Source organism: Schistocerca gregaria, chromosome 2, assembly GCF_023897955.1.
Source record: "Schistocerca gregaria isolate iqSchGreg1 chromosome 2, iqSchGreg1.2, whole genome shotgun sequence".
NCBI classification, from domain to species: Eukaryota; Metazoa; Arthropoda; class Insecta; order Orthoptera; family Acrididae; genus Schistocerca; species Schistocerca gregaria.
Window position 1 is genome coordinate 392,163,127 of NC_064921.1, and position 18,014 is coordinate 392,181,140.

Consider the following 18,014-nt stretch of genomic DNA (forward strand, 5'->3'; position numbering starts at 1 on the left):
AGTGAAAATTGTCTTAAGTAGTTGTACAAGTGAAAATTACTCATTGTTAAGTCTGGACTGTATCTTGGGTCTAATCTGTTCCCATCCAAACAATCTATATCTTCATCTACATACAAACCCCGCAAGCCGCTGTACGGTGGACGATGGAGGGTACCCTGTACCACTACTAGTCATATTCTTTCCTGTTCCACTTGCAAATAGAGCAAGGAAAAAATGACCGTTTATATGCCCCCGTATCCCTAATTTCTCATATCTTATCTTTGTGGTGTATGTGGGCAACAGTAGAGTCTCTCTGCAGTCAGCTTCAAATACTGGTTCTCTGAATTTTCTCAATAGTGTTGCTCGGAAAGAACATCTGCTTCTCTCCAGGGAGTCCCATTTGTGTTCCTGAAGTATCTTTGTAATACTTGCATGTTGTTCACAACCAGCACTAACAAATCTAGCTGCTCGCCTCTGAATTGCTTTGCTGTCTTCCTTTAATCTATCGAATCACACTGTACCAAAATTCTCCCAATAAACCAAAGTTGACAATTAACCTTCCCTACCACAATCCTCAAATGCTTGTTCTGTTTCATATCACTTTCCAGCATTGCACCTAAATATTTAAATGACGTGACTGAGTCAAGCAGGACACTACTATTAATTCCGTAACTGAACATTACGGGTTTGTTTGTCCTCCTCGTACGCATTAACTTACATTTTCCTAGCTAGCTGCAATTCATCACACAAACTGGACATTTTGTCTAAGTTATCTGGTATCCTCCTACAGTCACTCAACTTCGACATTGCTGACCATCCTGTCCACTAGATCACTGACACTGACCAGGCAGAACATTATGACCACCAAACTACTATCAATATAAACCAGTCCAGGTGACAGCAGTGTCACCTGGCAAGGAACGACTGCTAGTCAGACACATGCACAGTGCTTGTAGTATCAGTGAGTATGCTGTGCATGTGTAGAATGGGAAAGATGCGTTATCTATCTGAGTTTGACCAAGGGCAGACTGAGATTAGCCCAGAGGCTTGGCACAAGCATTTTGAAAACTGCATGACTTCTTCGTTGTTCAAGAAGTGCTGTAGTGATTGTCTTCAACATGTGGTGAAACAAAGATGAAGCCAGAAACCATTACAGAGGTTGGACAATGTAGGCCGAGCAGACTGCTAAAATGGGACAGGTGGCTAACTATGGTGGAACTAACATCACACTTTAATGCTGGGCAGAATGTGTGTGTGTGTGTGTGTGTGTGTGTGTGGGCGCGCGCACGCCAATGTGAGGGCATGAATCTGCTGTCTCAGATAGAAAATCCATAGTCTTCCAATGGAACAACTCCTTGGCACCTATACTGTTGGATAGAGACAAGCTGGCAGCAGCTCCATTATGTCCTTGGAAACATGCATGTGGGCATCCATCGGTCATGCAGAGCTTGTGCAAGGCACCTCGACAGCCAAGGCATATCACACACTGGCTGCACATCACGTACACTCCCTCATGATGATCATGTTTCCTGATGGCAGTGACATTTTTCAACAAGATAATGCACCATTTCACAAGGCCAGGAGTGTGTTGAAGTGGTTCTAGGAACACAATGGTGAGTTCCAATTTATGTTCTGGCCCTCCAACTCACCAGATCTGAACCTGATCGAACACACCTGGGATGTGATTGAATGTGGTTTCAGAGCTAATTGCCCCCCCCCCCCCCCCCCCCGAATTCACAGCAATTAGGAGACTTGTGTGTGCAGATGTGGAGCCAACTCCTTCCAGCAACCTACAAAGGTCTCATTCCTTTAATGTGTTGCCGCTGTTATCCATGCCACAGGTGTACATACCTACATAGGTAGGTGGTCATAATTTTCTGACTGATCAGCGTCTGTATGTATAAGACAATAAAGAGAGGTCCTATCACACTTCTTTGGGGCACTCCTGACGGTACCCTTGTCTCTGATGAACACTTTCCATTTAGGACAGCATACTGCGTTCTATTACTTAGGAAGTCTTTGAGAGACACACACATATCCGGAAACCTGTTCCATACACTCATACCTCTGTTAACAGTCCACAATGGGACAAAGTGTCAAATGCTTTTCAGAAATATGGGATCTGCCTGTTGCTGTTAATCCAGAATTCACAGTATATCATTGAGAAAAGGGCTAACTGAGTTTCACTTGCTTCTAAAACCCTGATTAGTGAATAGAAGCTTTTCTGTCTCGAAGAAATTTATTATATTCTAACTCAGAATATGATCTAGAATTTTGCCGCAAACTGGTTTTAAGGGTATTGTTCTGTAATTTGGTGGGTCTATTCTTTTACCATCGTAGAGGGAGACCGAGAGATGAGTACACTAAGCAGATTCAGAAGGATGTAGGTTGTAGTAGGTACTGGGAGATGAAGCAGCTTGCACAGGATAGAGTAGCATGGAGAGCTGCATCAAACCAGTCTCAGGACTGAAGACAACAACAACAACAACATTCTTTTACCCTTCTTACACAAGAGTCCCCAGCGCTTTTTTTTACAGTCACTTAGGGGACTGCGCTGGGTGAGAGATTTGCGATAAATGCAAGCTAAATAAGGGGCCAATGACATAAGTACCCTTTGTAAAACCGAATTGGGATTCCGTCTGGACCTGGCAGCTTATTTGTTTTTAAGTCTTTCAATTGTTTCTCTACACCAGAGATGCTTATTACTATATCATTCATATGGTACTCTGTGCAATGGTCAAACAATGGTATGTTTGTATGATTCTCCAGTGTGAACACTTTCTTAAACACAAAATTTAAATATTTGGATATAATTTTGCTATCTTCTACTGCCACATCAAACTGGTGAATGAGTGATTGGATGGATGCCTTAGACACACTTAGCAATTTTACACAGGACTAGAATTTTCTTGGTTCTCGGACAGGCCTTTTGCCAAGGTATGACAGTGGTAGTTGTATGCTTCATGCATAGATCTTTTCACAGATGCACGAATCTCTACTTATCTTTGCCTATCATCATTTGTGTGTAATTCTTTCTTGAACTGAGAATGCAACAGCCTTTGTTTTCTCAGCATTTCCGAATTTTGTAGTTAAATCTCAGTGATTCTTTTCCATCCTTAATCCATTTACTAGACACATACTTATCCAGGGCATGATTTACAATCTATTACAACTTTGCCCGTAATTCTACTATGTCCATCATACAGGAACTAAATGATGCCATCTTGATGCTAACAACTGTTTATCTGATCTTTCTATCAGAAACACTCTCTTAGCATTCTTGACTAATTTGTTAACTTTCATAACCATAGTCCCTATGATGACATTATCACTAATCCCAATTTCTATACTGATGCTGTATGTAAAGATGGTCACAGAACACGTGCATAAGGTGCCATTAGTGCTGACATGAGCCACAACTTGCAGATGACTGCACCATGTATGCCTCACAAACACAGGCAAGACTGCCTCCACATCTTGGATGAACAATGCCGGCAGACATACCGAGTGCGCATTGGCTTTCTTTCCAGTCCTCGCTGCCATCTTCCTATGGGTTCTCGATAACTAAAACCCTCTGCCCTGATATGCTGCTCTGACCCTGCAGAAGGAATGGCCACTTGTTCACTCACAGGCTGAATAGGCGAGTGCAGACGGCCAGCTCCAAATTGGTCCTCCACCTCGAGCAAAGCGAACACCATCATGTATGAGGTTGAGACTCTGCCTAGGAATGAAGTGGTGAATGAAAACAAACCATGCGTAGCTTTCTGTGAATTTGTCACGAGTAATGTTCAAACATTAATTTGTATTTCATTTACTAAATAGGAATAGGGACAGATTAGGGTGCATAAATATTGCTGTAGGTTATATAAAGACTGTTTCTCACAAATCATGATTAGTTAAAAGTGTCTTGTGAAGATTGTGAGGTCACACGTCTATGGACCTAGTGATTGAGAGAGTTACTGAATTAAGAAAACTGATCACATTATTATACCACATTCACATTAATCACATCATTTATGAGACATAAATGGATCTTCATGGCAAAATGGAAGCTTGGCAAACTTAACTAGAAGCTATTCTGCCAGTTGATGATCTCTGACTACAGATAAACCATTTACTACAGAGTAGATCCCACCACTGACAATTCAGTGTTTCACTTACAATCTGATAATGAAGTTCTCAGGGAAACTTACAAGGCAGCCTGGGCTTTCGTGTAACAATAGTCATCTCTTTGCAGTCATGGGCAGATGGCAACACTGTAGGCATTCCAGTTCTGACTGCTGTAGAGAACCTATTACTGTGCTTCAACATTTCTGGAGCACAACAACAACAGCAAAAGAACCACCCCCTTTTCAATACTTCTAGGAAGCTATGAAGAAAGGGAAGCTAGAAACTGATTTCACTAATACAGACATATATACCTCTTACCAATATGGGAGTTAAAAGCTACCTTGTCTGTACTAAAGAATGTAGCTCCTGACCATGACAATTTTCACACTACGGCCTGCAACAACTAAACTGCCAATGCAAAGACATTTTCCAAAACTTTTAACCAATTCTGGTCAAAAAGACACTGCTCAAATCTGAAAAAAAAAACCAACAACAAACTACAGCTTCCTCTCATGAAACAAGAGACAGATCAGTCCACAAATAATTATCATTGCATTTCACTTACCAGGTAGCCAGGAAAGAATTTTTAGCTCTACGTTAACAACCACTTAGTGAGGGTGATTGAAACCAAGAATGTTTCTCTCTTTCACTGTGCTTACAGAATATACAACCTGATCAAACTGGAGAGAGCTTGCTTGTAGGTAGCATGGCATACTACACAAATTAACATTTGCTGCACAGCTAATGATCTCATTCATATCTTCTATTTTATTGTGATTTTTTACCTGCAGTCACAACTATTCTTCATATCGTTCTATGTATGAAAATTATGTCATAGAGGAAGTTATTCAGGTACTATTATTTTTATGCTGTTTTTAATAGTTGTCTGTCCACAGCTAATGTGGAGTACACTACTTCCTCTGTTATCTTGTGTTTTGCCATTACAGCTCATCAAATGCAGCAGACTCCAGATTGGAGAGACGGAAGGAAAATAATGATATTATTTGCAAAAAAGTGTATTTGCAAAAGTTTTACACATCAGCGTTATTTACTCTGAAACACTTGACCTGCACCCAAGAGTCACTTTTCCAGCGTTTAAACATATGTTGATGTGTGGCCTTATAATTAACATTGGATCAAAGAAAGTGGTCAAAGACATCTTTTAACTCTTGTTTCCATAATAAAGAATTTAGTTAGGTTGGTATTACACTATCATATTTCTTTGTCAAAGTTGATATGTCAAAGAAGTTTGATGGTTTAATAGGGAACTTCGTCAAATCTCGCCTGTCTTCAAATAAATATAATCAAATCTAGGGCCTCACAGTAGATTTGATCATAAAAGTCAATTGTCTTCTGTTCACTGCAATGTGAAATGTTAACAGTTGACCAGTAGTGTGTTTGTAAACATGGCTGTGAAGTTTAATTTGTGTATGCTGTCAACAACAAAATTAATAGAAATTATGAAGCTGATGAGGCACTTTACAACATAATACAATGTAAGGCACCGTGAGTACAAAAATAGATTAAGAAGACTGGAGAGCTACAAATAAATTGCATGTGCGTTTGCATGTGTTTTGGTAGTGTAAGGGACACTGTGTTCTCTTGAGAACTCATATATTGAGTCAGAAAGTCGCTTACTGGATTCAGTTAATTTCTGCCAGAAACAACTGATTGTAAAGGTAGGAGGTGTTACTGTTAGTAGACGTCCCATCTCAGTTCCCCCTCAATTGTCTCAGGAATCAACAGATCAGGTACATCAGCGAAGGTGGCAACTACAGACGGAACAGAAAGGATGGTAGCTAACATGCTGTCACCTGGAAGAAGAGCTGCTTTGAACAGCCTGAACGGGAGGAGGATTCATTGCATATGTCTGCCACCGAATGGATGACTGTCATCAGTGACTTCCGACTTCTTTTAGATGAACCTATGCTGTGTTTCATATAAAACAGACAGAATCAAATTCTTGATATGAAATAAAAACACCACGGAGACAGTGTCACTGTAGACAATGACTGGTATCATGAACATCCTAGGTGCTTTTTGTGCTTACGTTGTTTGCTCGGGTGACTTTTTGTCACATTCTTAGGGATCTAATTTTATCAGGGATAAAATGACAAGAAATAGGTTCCACAAACTTACCATATTCCTTCCCTTTAATAAAAAGTCCTCCCACACTCCAAGCATTCCCACTGTCAAGTTTTCTCTTGTGAAAATGTTGCAGTTGATGACCTGTTACCCTGCACGATTACCCAGTTTATGCCAAACAAACCAGACATATATGGACTAAAACTCTGGACAGCTGCAGGCATGAAATTTCAAGTAATTTTCAATGCCTTCTGGTACCCTGGTAAGGAAATAGTCTGACCAGACAACCATACGCTGCGAGAGTACAGCATTCCTTGGCTCATAGAGCCACTTCCATACAAAAGGAGGAATGTAACAACAGACAAATCCTTCACATCCCTTCAGTTTGCCAAGAAACTTTAACAGAAGTGGGAACAAGGCAAAAAATTCACTGAAAACTCCCAAACTGTGTGAAGGAAAACAAGTATGACCGACATTCTACAATCGTCTTTAAGAACAATGATAAGTAAGAGTGCATCATGGCAGTGCGTCACGAAGAAAAGAATATCATTCTTAGTGCACTACATCCTGAGGTAGCAGTGAGTAAAATAGCAAAGAAAAAACTAGAAACTGTCCTCTTATACAATGCTACGGAGTATGGTGTGGATGTCATTGACCAGTGATTTGTACATATTCACTGAAGGTTGTTTGCAGAAGATTGTTGATGAATGTGTGTTACAACATTCTAGGCATTATAATACTTCTTTACTAATTATTTTATATATCAGGAAAAAGCTTTGAACATTATTAGTCAAATATATTGGTATAACTACCAGTGGCTGGTATCAAGGTCAGCACTGTGAAAGACTGTCTCTTTTTGATCAGCTGGTGACCTAGGAATATGGAATCTGCCTGTTGTCTATGGTTTGCAGGGTAACACGTGACAAAAGGCCAAGCTGTGTTTTGCACGAGCAGTGCTTTCTAAATCCATGTTGATTTCTGGACAGAAACCTTTCTGTCTCAAGGAAATTTATTATATTCAAACGTGGAATGTGTTCAAGAATCCTGCAGCAAACTGATGTTGGTCTGTAATATGTGGATCCGTTCTTTTAACTTTATTATATAAAGGAATCTTGCGCTCACTTGGGACTGGGCCTATAGTATTTAGGTATAGATGCCTAGTGGCAGCAAGTGGTGAGAAACATTCTTGCAAAATTTTGTCAACAGAGTAGATAAGATTGGTGCTCCAAAGTTAATGGCAGAAGTTTAGCTTTGGGTTTCTACGTATGTTTAATTTTTTTCCTGTCCATTTCTACATGGTAATCCAAAAGTTTTCATGTTACAGTCAAAGAGGAGAAGTTAACATGAAACAAAACTCTAGATTCACAACAATGAAACATTGACTGGCACTGCTGTTTGACATAATCTTTGCACACTGTCTCTTTTTCGCCATTTAGCAATTTCTTCTGGTAACTCTCAAAATCAAATCCAACAAGTGGAAGATGTAAATTTGTTCATTCGATACATTTCCTTTAGTTATGATTTCTTAGAACTTTCTAATAAATCTCAAAATGGCTTTGGAGTCATCAGAGTGTTTTTCTATGCAGACATCTAGTTGATGCACTTCATACCTCTTCCTCCATTTGTCGAGCCATCCCACACTAGTAGCGAAACTACCATCTCCCACCTACAGCTGGTTTCTAAAAATCAAGGCTTTCGCCTGCAAGACTGGGCCAGAAATCTGAGCTTCCTTCTGTCTTTATTGTGTAAACGACATGAACAATGCTCCACTTGGTTTTGAAAACTTCATAGTTTTTCGGTGAAAAGAATCTTCAGAGCATTTCTTTGAAGAAATCCATTCCATTTAAGTCAGTTTCTTTGCCAGTCACCAACAGTAACTTTGCCAACATCACATTTGAAACCAAGTTTTTAAAGTTGTTTCCCTCTGTCAAGTCATTTCAACGCTTCTAATTTAACATTCCTAGGCATCAATTTCCTTGGCACTTCAGTGCTTCTAACATAACATTTCATGGCATACATTTCCTTTCCTCTGGTACAGCACTCATTTTTAGAATGTGTACAAATGAAAACAGTCAACAACGAAAACAAAACAGAACAGAACACTGTACTGTTGTGAAAAATTTATGAAGAACTCTAGACACCAAGACTCTACTAAACTACATGTCCTGTGACTTTAACAAGGATGGAAGAGGTAAAAACTTAGGCTAGTTATGCAAGGTTTTTAAATTTAGTCATCTGTTAGGTCAATAGAATCTGCAGAACAACTCCATCGAATAAATTTCATCGGTGATCTTTATTCAAGAGGACCTAAAAAATTCCCAACTGTGGCTGCCATAACTTATTCATTAGCGTAAAATTTCTTCACATGTGGAAACAAGGTGGAAAAGCTGATTAATAGGGCAGATGTTCCAAACAATTACTCTTAAAACTCCATAGTGGAAGCATCTTTGTAGACATGCACATCTTTCTGAAGAAAGATGAAATTTTTCTTATTGAATATAACTCTTCTACTCATGTTTCTCATTCAACTGCTTTGAAATACCTTCATAGTTATGCTTGTTATTAACTTATCCTTACCAAGGTAATTAGTTAAATGATCCTGTACATCAACGAAAAAAGAAACTATGGATGTTTTACGATGCAATAAGAAAGACAAATACAATACATATGAAGATTTGATCATTAAGATGTTAATTTAACCAGGGGGAAAAAGCCATTGTGTGAAGAATCCAATTTGCACCCTTAATAGAACAGCTTATGTCAGATTCACATTAGATACTGAAGGGCCACAGCTCTGAATATTTCAAGGGCACTCTCTCCCTCCCCCTGTGATCTTCCACCACTGTCAGTGACCAGGTTTGTTTATTTGTGGGTCGATGTGAGATGTGATAGAATGGCTCATGACCACACCATGAATGAAATCATCCAAATTGTTTGTGTACCTCTGAACTGTTCAACTTTTCTACAAGGAATGTAGTACCACATGCAGCCATGGAACATACTGTAAGAATAGTAGTTTTAAAAGGATTGATTGGAAAGAAATGCCCCATCTGGACAATGATGATCAGTTTCAAAAAAAAAACAGAAATCTCTGTTCCAGCAAATGGATGTACATCTCAACCAGTTTCTAAGCAGACATTGCAAATAAACTGTACTATTTCTACTGATATGCATATGGTAGGCAGCTATTTCATAATATTTAATCACTTATTGTTCAATATTGTACTGTGCACTTGACATCCAGAATGCTGAAGACATTAGTCCTTGTGCTGCTTGTCTCTGCCAGCCACTGTATACGAAGGGTGCCACACAACACTAGTGCCGTATGATACTAGTCTAAGTGTGGTGCACATACATATTCGCTAAATGGAGTGCACTGCACATTCTGAGGTGTAACACATCATTTTGGGGAAATTTATGGGTTACATCCTCTGTTGTCCTAAATGATGAAAGATGATTGTGATATTTAATATTTGTTTTTATTAATAGTCAAGTTTTAGACAGCATCTTATGGGAGAAATGGTCTATTATTATGTGCAGGTAAGAAAAGATACATGGGTGCAGTATATCTGCAAAGTCAGAACAAGTTAAGCATTTTCACCTACTGTGGGTTACTTGTTCTTCAACACAGTGGCTTGGAGGTGTGTTGCCATGGAAAACTGGCACTCAAAACAACTGCAGTGATCTTGCAGAAGGAAAAAGAGAGAGAGAGAGAGAGAGAGAGAGAGAGAGAGAGAGATTGTATTATACGTATCTGATCAGAGTTATCTGCCTGTGTGTGTGGAAAAGCTTAAATAGACCTGACAAGGATTCCAGCTTTCTCTCTGGCTGTAGCATTGAAAACACTGCAAAGGAAAAGAAATCAGCTAGGAAGAACAGGAGCATGGTTATTCAGATCTGATCAGAATGTCTGAATCTTAAGTCATGACACAAGTGACTATGGAAAATTCTATTATGTACTATCTATTGATGAATCATATACCTCAATCAATATGCCAAGCAGCAGATTTAAACAGCCACACATCCACACTTGGCCAGTTTCAGTTGCCTCCAGTAATTAGGCAGTTCTCACCTTCAGTTTTCAGCTGCCAACTAGTTCCATTCTTCAGACATTTAACACTGGATGTCCAAGAAGAGTAGTCTGTTTTACACATTATATCGTCCCATGAAAGGGCTGTGGTAAGTGTGCAAGTAGCTCATTTTCCTATAGCTAGAGGTTTGCTTTCTATCTTCACACTGGGCATGTAAGTTATTGATGAATACAACACATGTTGAACTACCTCACTTCACTTTTCATTAAGTTTTTCAGTGACTGCAGTAGTTATGTTATAAACAAAATCGTGTAACACTGTATCTGATTAGAATACAGAGTTTTGTCATGGTTGGGGGTGTGTATGTTTGGGTGTCTGTGTGGTTGTCACTGTGTGTACTTTTGCTAAAGAAAGAGCAAGAGCTCAAAAACTAGTGTGGAATCTGTTTCTGTTGAGTGTGTGTCTTCATCATGCATCATTCAACTCTAGGTGAGTGGTTGCTTTCCCTTTATTTTACGTATGACTGGATAAAAGATTAGACCCAAAATGTATACAAGGCTCTTAAATCCAAAGAAGTGATTAAAAGCTGTGTGTGTAAGATATGTTTAGTACTGATAAAATTAGAAAAATTACAGCACATACAATATTTAAGTAAGGAAAGGGTAGCAAATAAATTAATATGAGACATCCCTCCACAACTAGTCATGAAGTTATTTGCATCCTAAAAATAAAGAGACAAGTTTGCTTGCATAGTTACATGATGATGAAGAAATTTACATTATACAAACGCGAAACACGTAGTTTATGATTAATTATGGTATTCAATGGCAAAAAATAGATTTGAGACTGACAAGGCCCACAAAATATTGTATTACATCAAAACATCTCTGCCTCCCAATTGTGAACGACTTGAGTCATCTCCAGGGAAGATCAATAAAGTTAATTTTTATACTGTGGTTTATGCTCTACTATTCACACATTCATTAACACAGGGTGCATAAATGAATAAAAAAAGAAAAATAACCATATTTTTCTGGGTTAAAAATACACTTTTCCTCGAGTGAAACTACACTATACACTAGGTGAAAGTATATTCATATTTTTTGCATGTTACATGACAATATACATTCTATCAGAGCTGTAAAACTTATCAATCCTTTACACAGTAAAGGTTTCATACACCAGGGGGTACAACTTACCAGCACTTTCAGAAATGAAACTTAGCAATAAACATGTTTTGGAAAGCTCTTTGATGCAAAGCAACATGTACATTGCATATTTTCTTCTGAAGCACTGAAATTGAGACTACGATGCACTTTTGTCAGCCAGTCATAGCTCATGAGACTATCTTGCCAGCCACTGACAGCTAATATTCAGAGCATAGAGCATAGGACACATGATGCAGTTAAGGCAACAGCAACATCACTGTTAAGTAGTGTGAACATACAAATAAGAAAAGTAAATGGTTTAAATTAATACACATACAGTACAGCTATAAGAGAAGCTAAGCTTTCACATATAATGTTAGCCATCAAAAAATTTTGTTTTTTCCAAGGGTGTGGTTAGGCAGAATCATAAGAGCATAGCTTAAATTGCAGCAGCTGAATTTTTCTGAGAAGCACAATGATAAATTTCACTGCTGTGCACCAAACATTTCATGGGTAATCTGGCTGAAAACATGTTCTGCCAAGCATTTTTGAGGTTTACATAGAAAAGCCAATTATGAGCGAAATTGCTCATGAACTGGCCTAAAACTTTTTTTTTTGTATAATTTATGTTCTGGCATCATTACTGTATAATTTGTGTTCTATGAAAGCACTAAAATAAATATTCTTGGCAACCACAGTTAATTTTGGTGTTATTGTCTTGTGCATGCATTTTTTTTTCCTACAGTACAATTCTGCAGTAGTAGGCTAAAGCGAAATTCTCTGATATAGTATCAATTCTTACCAGTCAAAATTACAATTTAATTGAAAACTAAAACAATGAAAAATTCCCAGAATTCTACAACATTCCTGGATTTCTCACAGACGAAAAAAATTTCCAGGTTTTTCCAAGATTTCACAGGTGTCCCTAAAATAGCTTCTTTTACTCTAATGGTGCTACCAACATAACTATGAAATCTGATCGGTTGGCACATTTATAGTGATCCCCATGGTACCACTACCCAGACAAAATTTGTCCTTGGGAGTTCCCTTCTCTGACGAGACCATGACAGACTTGTGTATATAAACCAAACCACAGTTGATCTGAATCAATTAATATGTGATCAGTGAAGTGAGTGGTGATCTGCATACTAGTTTGGTTTACAGTGGTTTTGTTGGGGATTGAATGTTATTAGCAGAACTGGTACTGTGGGAACTGGACTCTGGGTTGCTGACTTAAAACAGCTTTCACTGTATCAGTAACAGACCTCATTTAGTTAAATAAATTGTGCGAATCCCCATTGGCACATAAATCACCATTCCAAAACTAATACGTTTTCATAATTGTTAGTAACAACATTTTGCTACACTTACCCATGAAGATTTGTACTTCTGCCGACTTTCATTCAAGCTGGTCCATAGCGTCTCTATTTTTTCATTAATGTCTTCATCGTAAAAATAAAATGGCTCATTGTGCTGCTCAACATACTTTCTAACTAGTTTTTTAATTTCATTTTCAATTTTTGGAAGCTCCTATAGAAACACAAATAATTATTTTCTCTGCATATTCAAAATACTGTGCCTTAATACTAACACAATGAATTGACAACCACAATCTTATGTTGATACGGTTTAAAAACTTTCAGTTCATTGCCATACATTTTGCAAGATTTCATGAATTACATATACAAAGGTTTCAATGAAACATTCAAAATATACACACACATCACGTACCGCACTGAACTGCGTAAGGATGGTAATTGAACAGAAACTATGTTGTACTTCATCTATGAATTGGTCATGACTTCTGAGGTCCACAAAATTTATGCAAAAATCTGAAAACTGGGTATATATTATTACTTTGTGAATGTGGCATATCCTGATGTAAAGAAAACTAGCATTACTTTCAATTCAAGCATCCAACTAAATCAGCTTTTGCTGAACATCTCTCTCTCTCTCTCTCTCTCTCTCTCTCTCTCTCTCTCTCTCTCTCTCTCTCTCTCTCTCTCTCTCTGTGTGTGTGTGTGTGTGTGTGTGTGTGTGTGTGTGTGTGTGTGTGTGTGTGTGTGTGTGTTGGGGGTTAGGGTGGGGGGTGGGGGGGAGGGACTTTTAGCTAATATGACATGTAGGTTCCGGCATTTAGTGAAAAACATCTCAACGTTCTCTCTTACTCCATAAATAAGTACCTACTAAAGCCTATTACAGAAAGGCAAGGAAATAGATAATGACAAGATTGGAGATATAATACTGTGAGAAGAATTGGGCAGAACACTGAAAGACTTAAGTGAAACAAGGTCTATACAATACATGAAATTCCCTCAGGATTATTGAGAATCTTGGGAGAATGCTCAATGCCAAAACAATTCCACCTGTTATACAAGGTACGAGACCAATTACCTATCCTTGGATATGAATGAGACTGTAATAATTCTAATTCCAAAGAAGACAGGTCTTGACAAATGTGAATATTACTGAACTACCAATTTAAAAAAGCATGGTTCCAACATACTGATATGAATTATTTATAGAAGAAAGGAAAAACTGGTAGAAGCTGACCTCAGGGAAGATCAGTTTGGGTTATAGAGAAATGTAGGAACACTTGATGCAACACTGATCCTATCTCAAGAAATAGCTTAATAAAATGCAAACCTATGTTTATAGCATTTGCAGACTTAGAGAAAGCTTTTGACAATGTTGATTGGAATACACCCTTTTAAATTCTGAAGGTGGTAATGATAAAATACAGGGAACAAAAGGTTGTACTGAAGTCAGACTGCAGTTTTACAAATCAAATGATCTGAAAGGAAAGCAATAGTTGAGAAGGTAGCCCCTAATGTTTTTCAATCTGTACATTGAACAACTAGTAAAGGAAACCAACAGAAAATACAGAGAACAAATTGAAGTACAAAGAGAAGAATAAAAATGTACAGGTAAGACAATGACACTATAATTATGCTAATCAACAAAGGTTTTGGACAGTGTCTTGAAATGAGGTTACATGATGGACATCAACAGAGGTGAAACAGGGGTAATCGTATGTAGTCTAATTGAATCAAGCAATGCTGAGGGAACAAAGGTGGTTAGAGATGACCTGACATGTCGGACTGACAGCACACCTGACAAAGTTATGTGCTGCATCCACACAACCTGACGTAACGCCCTATCCTGGCTTCAGTCAGAAATACACATGTACATGTGCCACACCTCTTGTTCTATTGAAACAAAAGAAAGTTGGTATTGCTCTGATAGCACTGCTAGAAACTCTTTGTGTGAAACAGATAATGTGGCCCAAAAAAAATCATTACTGAAAGGAAAACATTTTAGTCATATGGCATCATTGAGAAAACTGGATAGTGACAAACTTCATAATTATCTGAGAAGGACTGCGACAGTTTCATTACACAACTGAGCTTGGTGACTCTATTGGTTTCAAAGCAGAACAGTGTCATGCTGAAGATCAACTATTGGCACTTTAAGACTTTTGGCTGGTAGTAGTAACTTTGCATTTCTTAAATAGAGCAGTGCTATTTCTCAACAATTACTTTCAGAAATAATCTTTGAAACATGAGAATTAATAAGCAAAATTCTAAGGAAGTATGTAAATATGTGTAAAGGAAACACTTTCTGAGAACATATGTAACTTACTTGGAATTTATTTCATGTGAAAAGACATTTTATTGTGTACTAGTATTCTTAAATACAAGAAACTCATTCACTTGTAAGCACTGATTTCAGATACTTGCTGTTCTGATTCATGTTGTGCAAAAGAGCTGCGTATATTTGAAATAATTGGTGGAACTGTTTATCTGCATGTACTGCTGAAACAACAGAATCAATACTTGCCTGATGACAACAACGAAAGCAACGGTGAAGGCACTGGATGGTAGCACTTAAATTTGCTAGCCATGACTGTATACTGAGCTTTCCTAATTTTCCATTAAAGGAACATGAGATCATATTTTTTTTTCTGCACTGCCATCAATGAAAACCAGCCATTCCTTGTAGCTGTAGGCCAACACCCCGCCCATGTATCTCAGCTGCAGCTTTAGTTGTCAAGGTGTAGTAATTAGAGCAAAGTTGCCAATATGATTATTAAAGCTGACATGTTAATAAGGACCCATTAACAATGTAAGAATGGAATGTAACATCTCCTTTTTACGTGCAGTGAAAAATAATTTGGCAATTACGACATGTAATACATAATATTCCATATGTGCCTGAAATTAGCTAATCGTACAATTTAAATAAAAATTGTCTTCACTACAGACCATGTCTTCTTTTATTAAATATCATACCTAGCTCACCCATAAACATAACTCCTGTGCCATCTGCTTCTCTGACACCAGTAAACCTGTTAATCAGTCACCGACCAGCACTCCTCTACTCTTCTAATCACCCAGTACCACGCTGGCCTTGAAAAGCTCAAATACATTCTTCTCCAGGGCTTTGACAACCTCTCACATGCCCTGAGATGTGGGATATTCTATGCAGATCCTACCTACATAACCTGAAGTGGTGTTTCATCAGTTGTACAACCTACAGACTCTCCTTTTCCTCTCCTATTCAAATTTTGCTCATGATCCTGCACTCCATAGGTTGTTCATTTGTGGACGATCCAGGTGCAAGACCTGTCCCATATTCTCAAACACCACTGCGTACCATAGTCCATTCAGCAGCATTTCCTACCCAATAAAAGGCAGGGTCATGTATGAAAGCAGCCATGTTAAATATCAACTATGCTGCAATTACTGGATAGCATTCTATGTGAGCATGATAGGTAACCTACTATCTACTCAAAAGAATGGCTACCGCCAAACTGTGGCAAACTGGAACTGCTGAAAATGCTGTATACTGCAATTCAAATGAGTTATGGCTTCTTGATTACTGGTGCCATTTGGATACTCCATTCCAGCGCAAGTATATCTGAACTACACAGGTAGGAACTGTCTCTCCTGCATATCCTGTGTTCTCGAAATCTCCTTGGCCTAAATTTCTGTTAACCTTTTTCTTCTGCCTCAGCTCACCTTTTCCCCCTCTCTCTTCTGTGACCGTCCACACAGTTCTCCCTGTCTAGAATGTGTACTGCCTCATCCCACCATTCTTCTCCCCCCCCCCCCCTTCCTCCAAGTGGGCATTCTCTCTGCTTCCTTCCCTCTCTCCTTTCTCCCCACTCTAACCTTCTTCCCTTCAACTTTCCTCTCAGTATTTCTATATCTCCATACATCTGATATATGCTCTACCGTCACAAAACTCTTTCCATCTCATTGTATAGCCACTGACTTATTTATCATTCCCCATTAGCCCCCCCCCCCCCCCCTGTGTTGTTCCCTGCCCCTGTCCCAGATGAATGAACTCAGGCAACTGCTCTCTGATGATCAGTGTCACCATCACAGTGAATAATGGCAGAACACTTGGAAAATGTAACAGGTTTAGGCACCACTAGACCATCCTCTTCTGGAGTATTGCTGTGCAGTGTGGGATCTGCATGAGATAGGACTGACTGACGACATCAAAAAGGTTCCACGAAGGGCAGCTCGTTTTGTATCACGATAAAATAGGAGAGCGAGTGCCATGGATATGATACACAAATTGGGGTTTCAGTCATTAAAACAAAGGCATCTTTCACTACGGCAAGATCTTCTCTCATGAAATTTCAATCACCAACTTTCTCCTCAGAGTGTGAAAATATTCTGCTGGCACCCACCTACATAAGGAAAAGTATCATCATAATAAAATAAGAGAAATCAGAGCTCGCAGGGAAAGAGTTAAGTGTTCTTTTTTTCCATGTGCTGTTTGAGGGTAAAATGGTGGAGAAGTAGCTTAAAAGTGTTTCCATGAACCTTCTGCCAGGCATTTAATTGTGAACTGCAGAGTAATCATGTAGATGCAGAGGCAGTGTGTGTTTGGGTGGCTGTGACTGTACTTTCTGCCAGAAGAAGAGCCATAACTCAAAGGCCAGTTAATATTGAGTTCTGTTACTTGGGTGTGTGTGCCATACATCAGTATGGTAAAGGTGAGTCATTGCCTTTCCAGGTGAAGGTGAAACTATAATCAGAACTCAATTTTGTTAATGTAACGTTATGTGGGATCCAAAGAACACACAGTGAAACGTTTTGAATCAATGCACAGAATTGCTTGCTTTAGCAAGGAAGAAAGGAAAATCAGTGTTTAACGTACCGTCAACTTCGAGGCCATTAGAGACCACAACAAGCTTCGATTAAAAGGATAGCTGGGAAAGGAAATCAGCTGTTTCCTTTTAAAGGAACCATTGCAGTATTTGCCATGAACAATTTAGAGAAACCAAAGAAAAGCTAAATCAGAATGGCCGGACGGGTATTTTGAACCGTCATCCTCTCAAATGTGAGTCCATTGTACTAGCCAAGGCACTACCTCACTTTTTCTTGCACTAGTCAAAGCATGATATATTGCCCGCAAAAAAGTAATGCTATTAATCATTTGATTTACATGTTAACCTCCTTTCTGTTCAGAACCAAAGTTTGGAAGTTTAGCAGAAGCTGAATAATGGAATGGACCATAAGAGTTGGAAGCTGCATAGCTGTTCAAATACAAGATGGAGCAATGGGATCATCCACTTTTGCATATGATGATAAGACCTAAGGAGCATGTTTCTGGAAAAAAAACTAGGATGCAACAATTCTGATGG

The 18,014-nt window shown here is 38.6% G+C and overlaps 2 protein-coding genes across 7 annotated transcripts in view; one reads left to right on the forward strand and one right to left on the reverse strand.

Annotated features, from left to right (window-relative positions):
- The window catches only part of LOC126321776 (uncharacterized), a 165,369-nt gene that overhangs the window by 33,256 nt on the left and 114,099 nt on the right, over positions 1 to 18,014 (forward strand). The window lies entirely within an intron of this gene.
- LOC126321732 (protein regulator of cytokinesis 1-like) overlaps positions 1 to 18,014 on the reverse strand; it is a 208,369-nt gene that overhangs the window by 32,810 nt on the left and 157,545 nt on the right. For all 4 annotated transcript variants that reach the window (XM_049994214.1, XM_049994212.1, XM_049994210.1 and 1 more), the window contains exon 10: positions 12,725 to 12,883. In XM_049994214.1, coding sequence (XP_049850171.1) covers positions 12,725 to 12,883 — 159 coding nt within the window. The remainder of the gene's footprint in view (positions 1 to 12,724; positions 12,884 to 18,014) is intronic.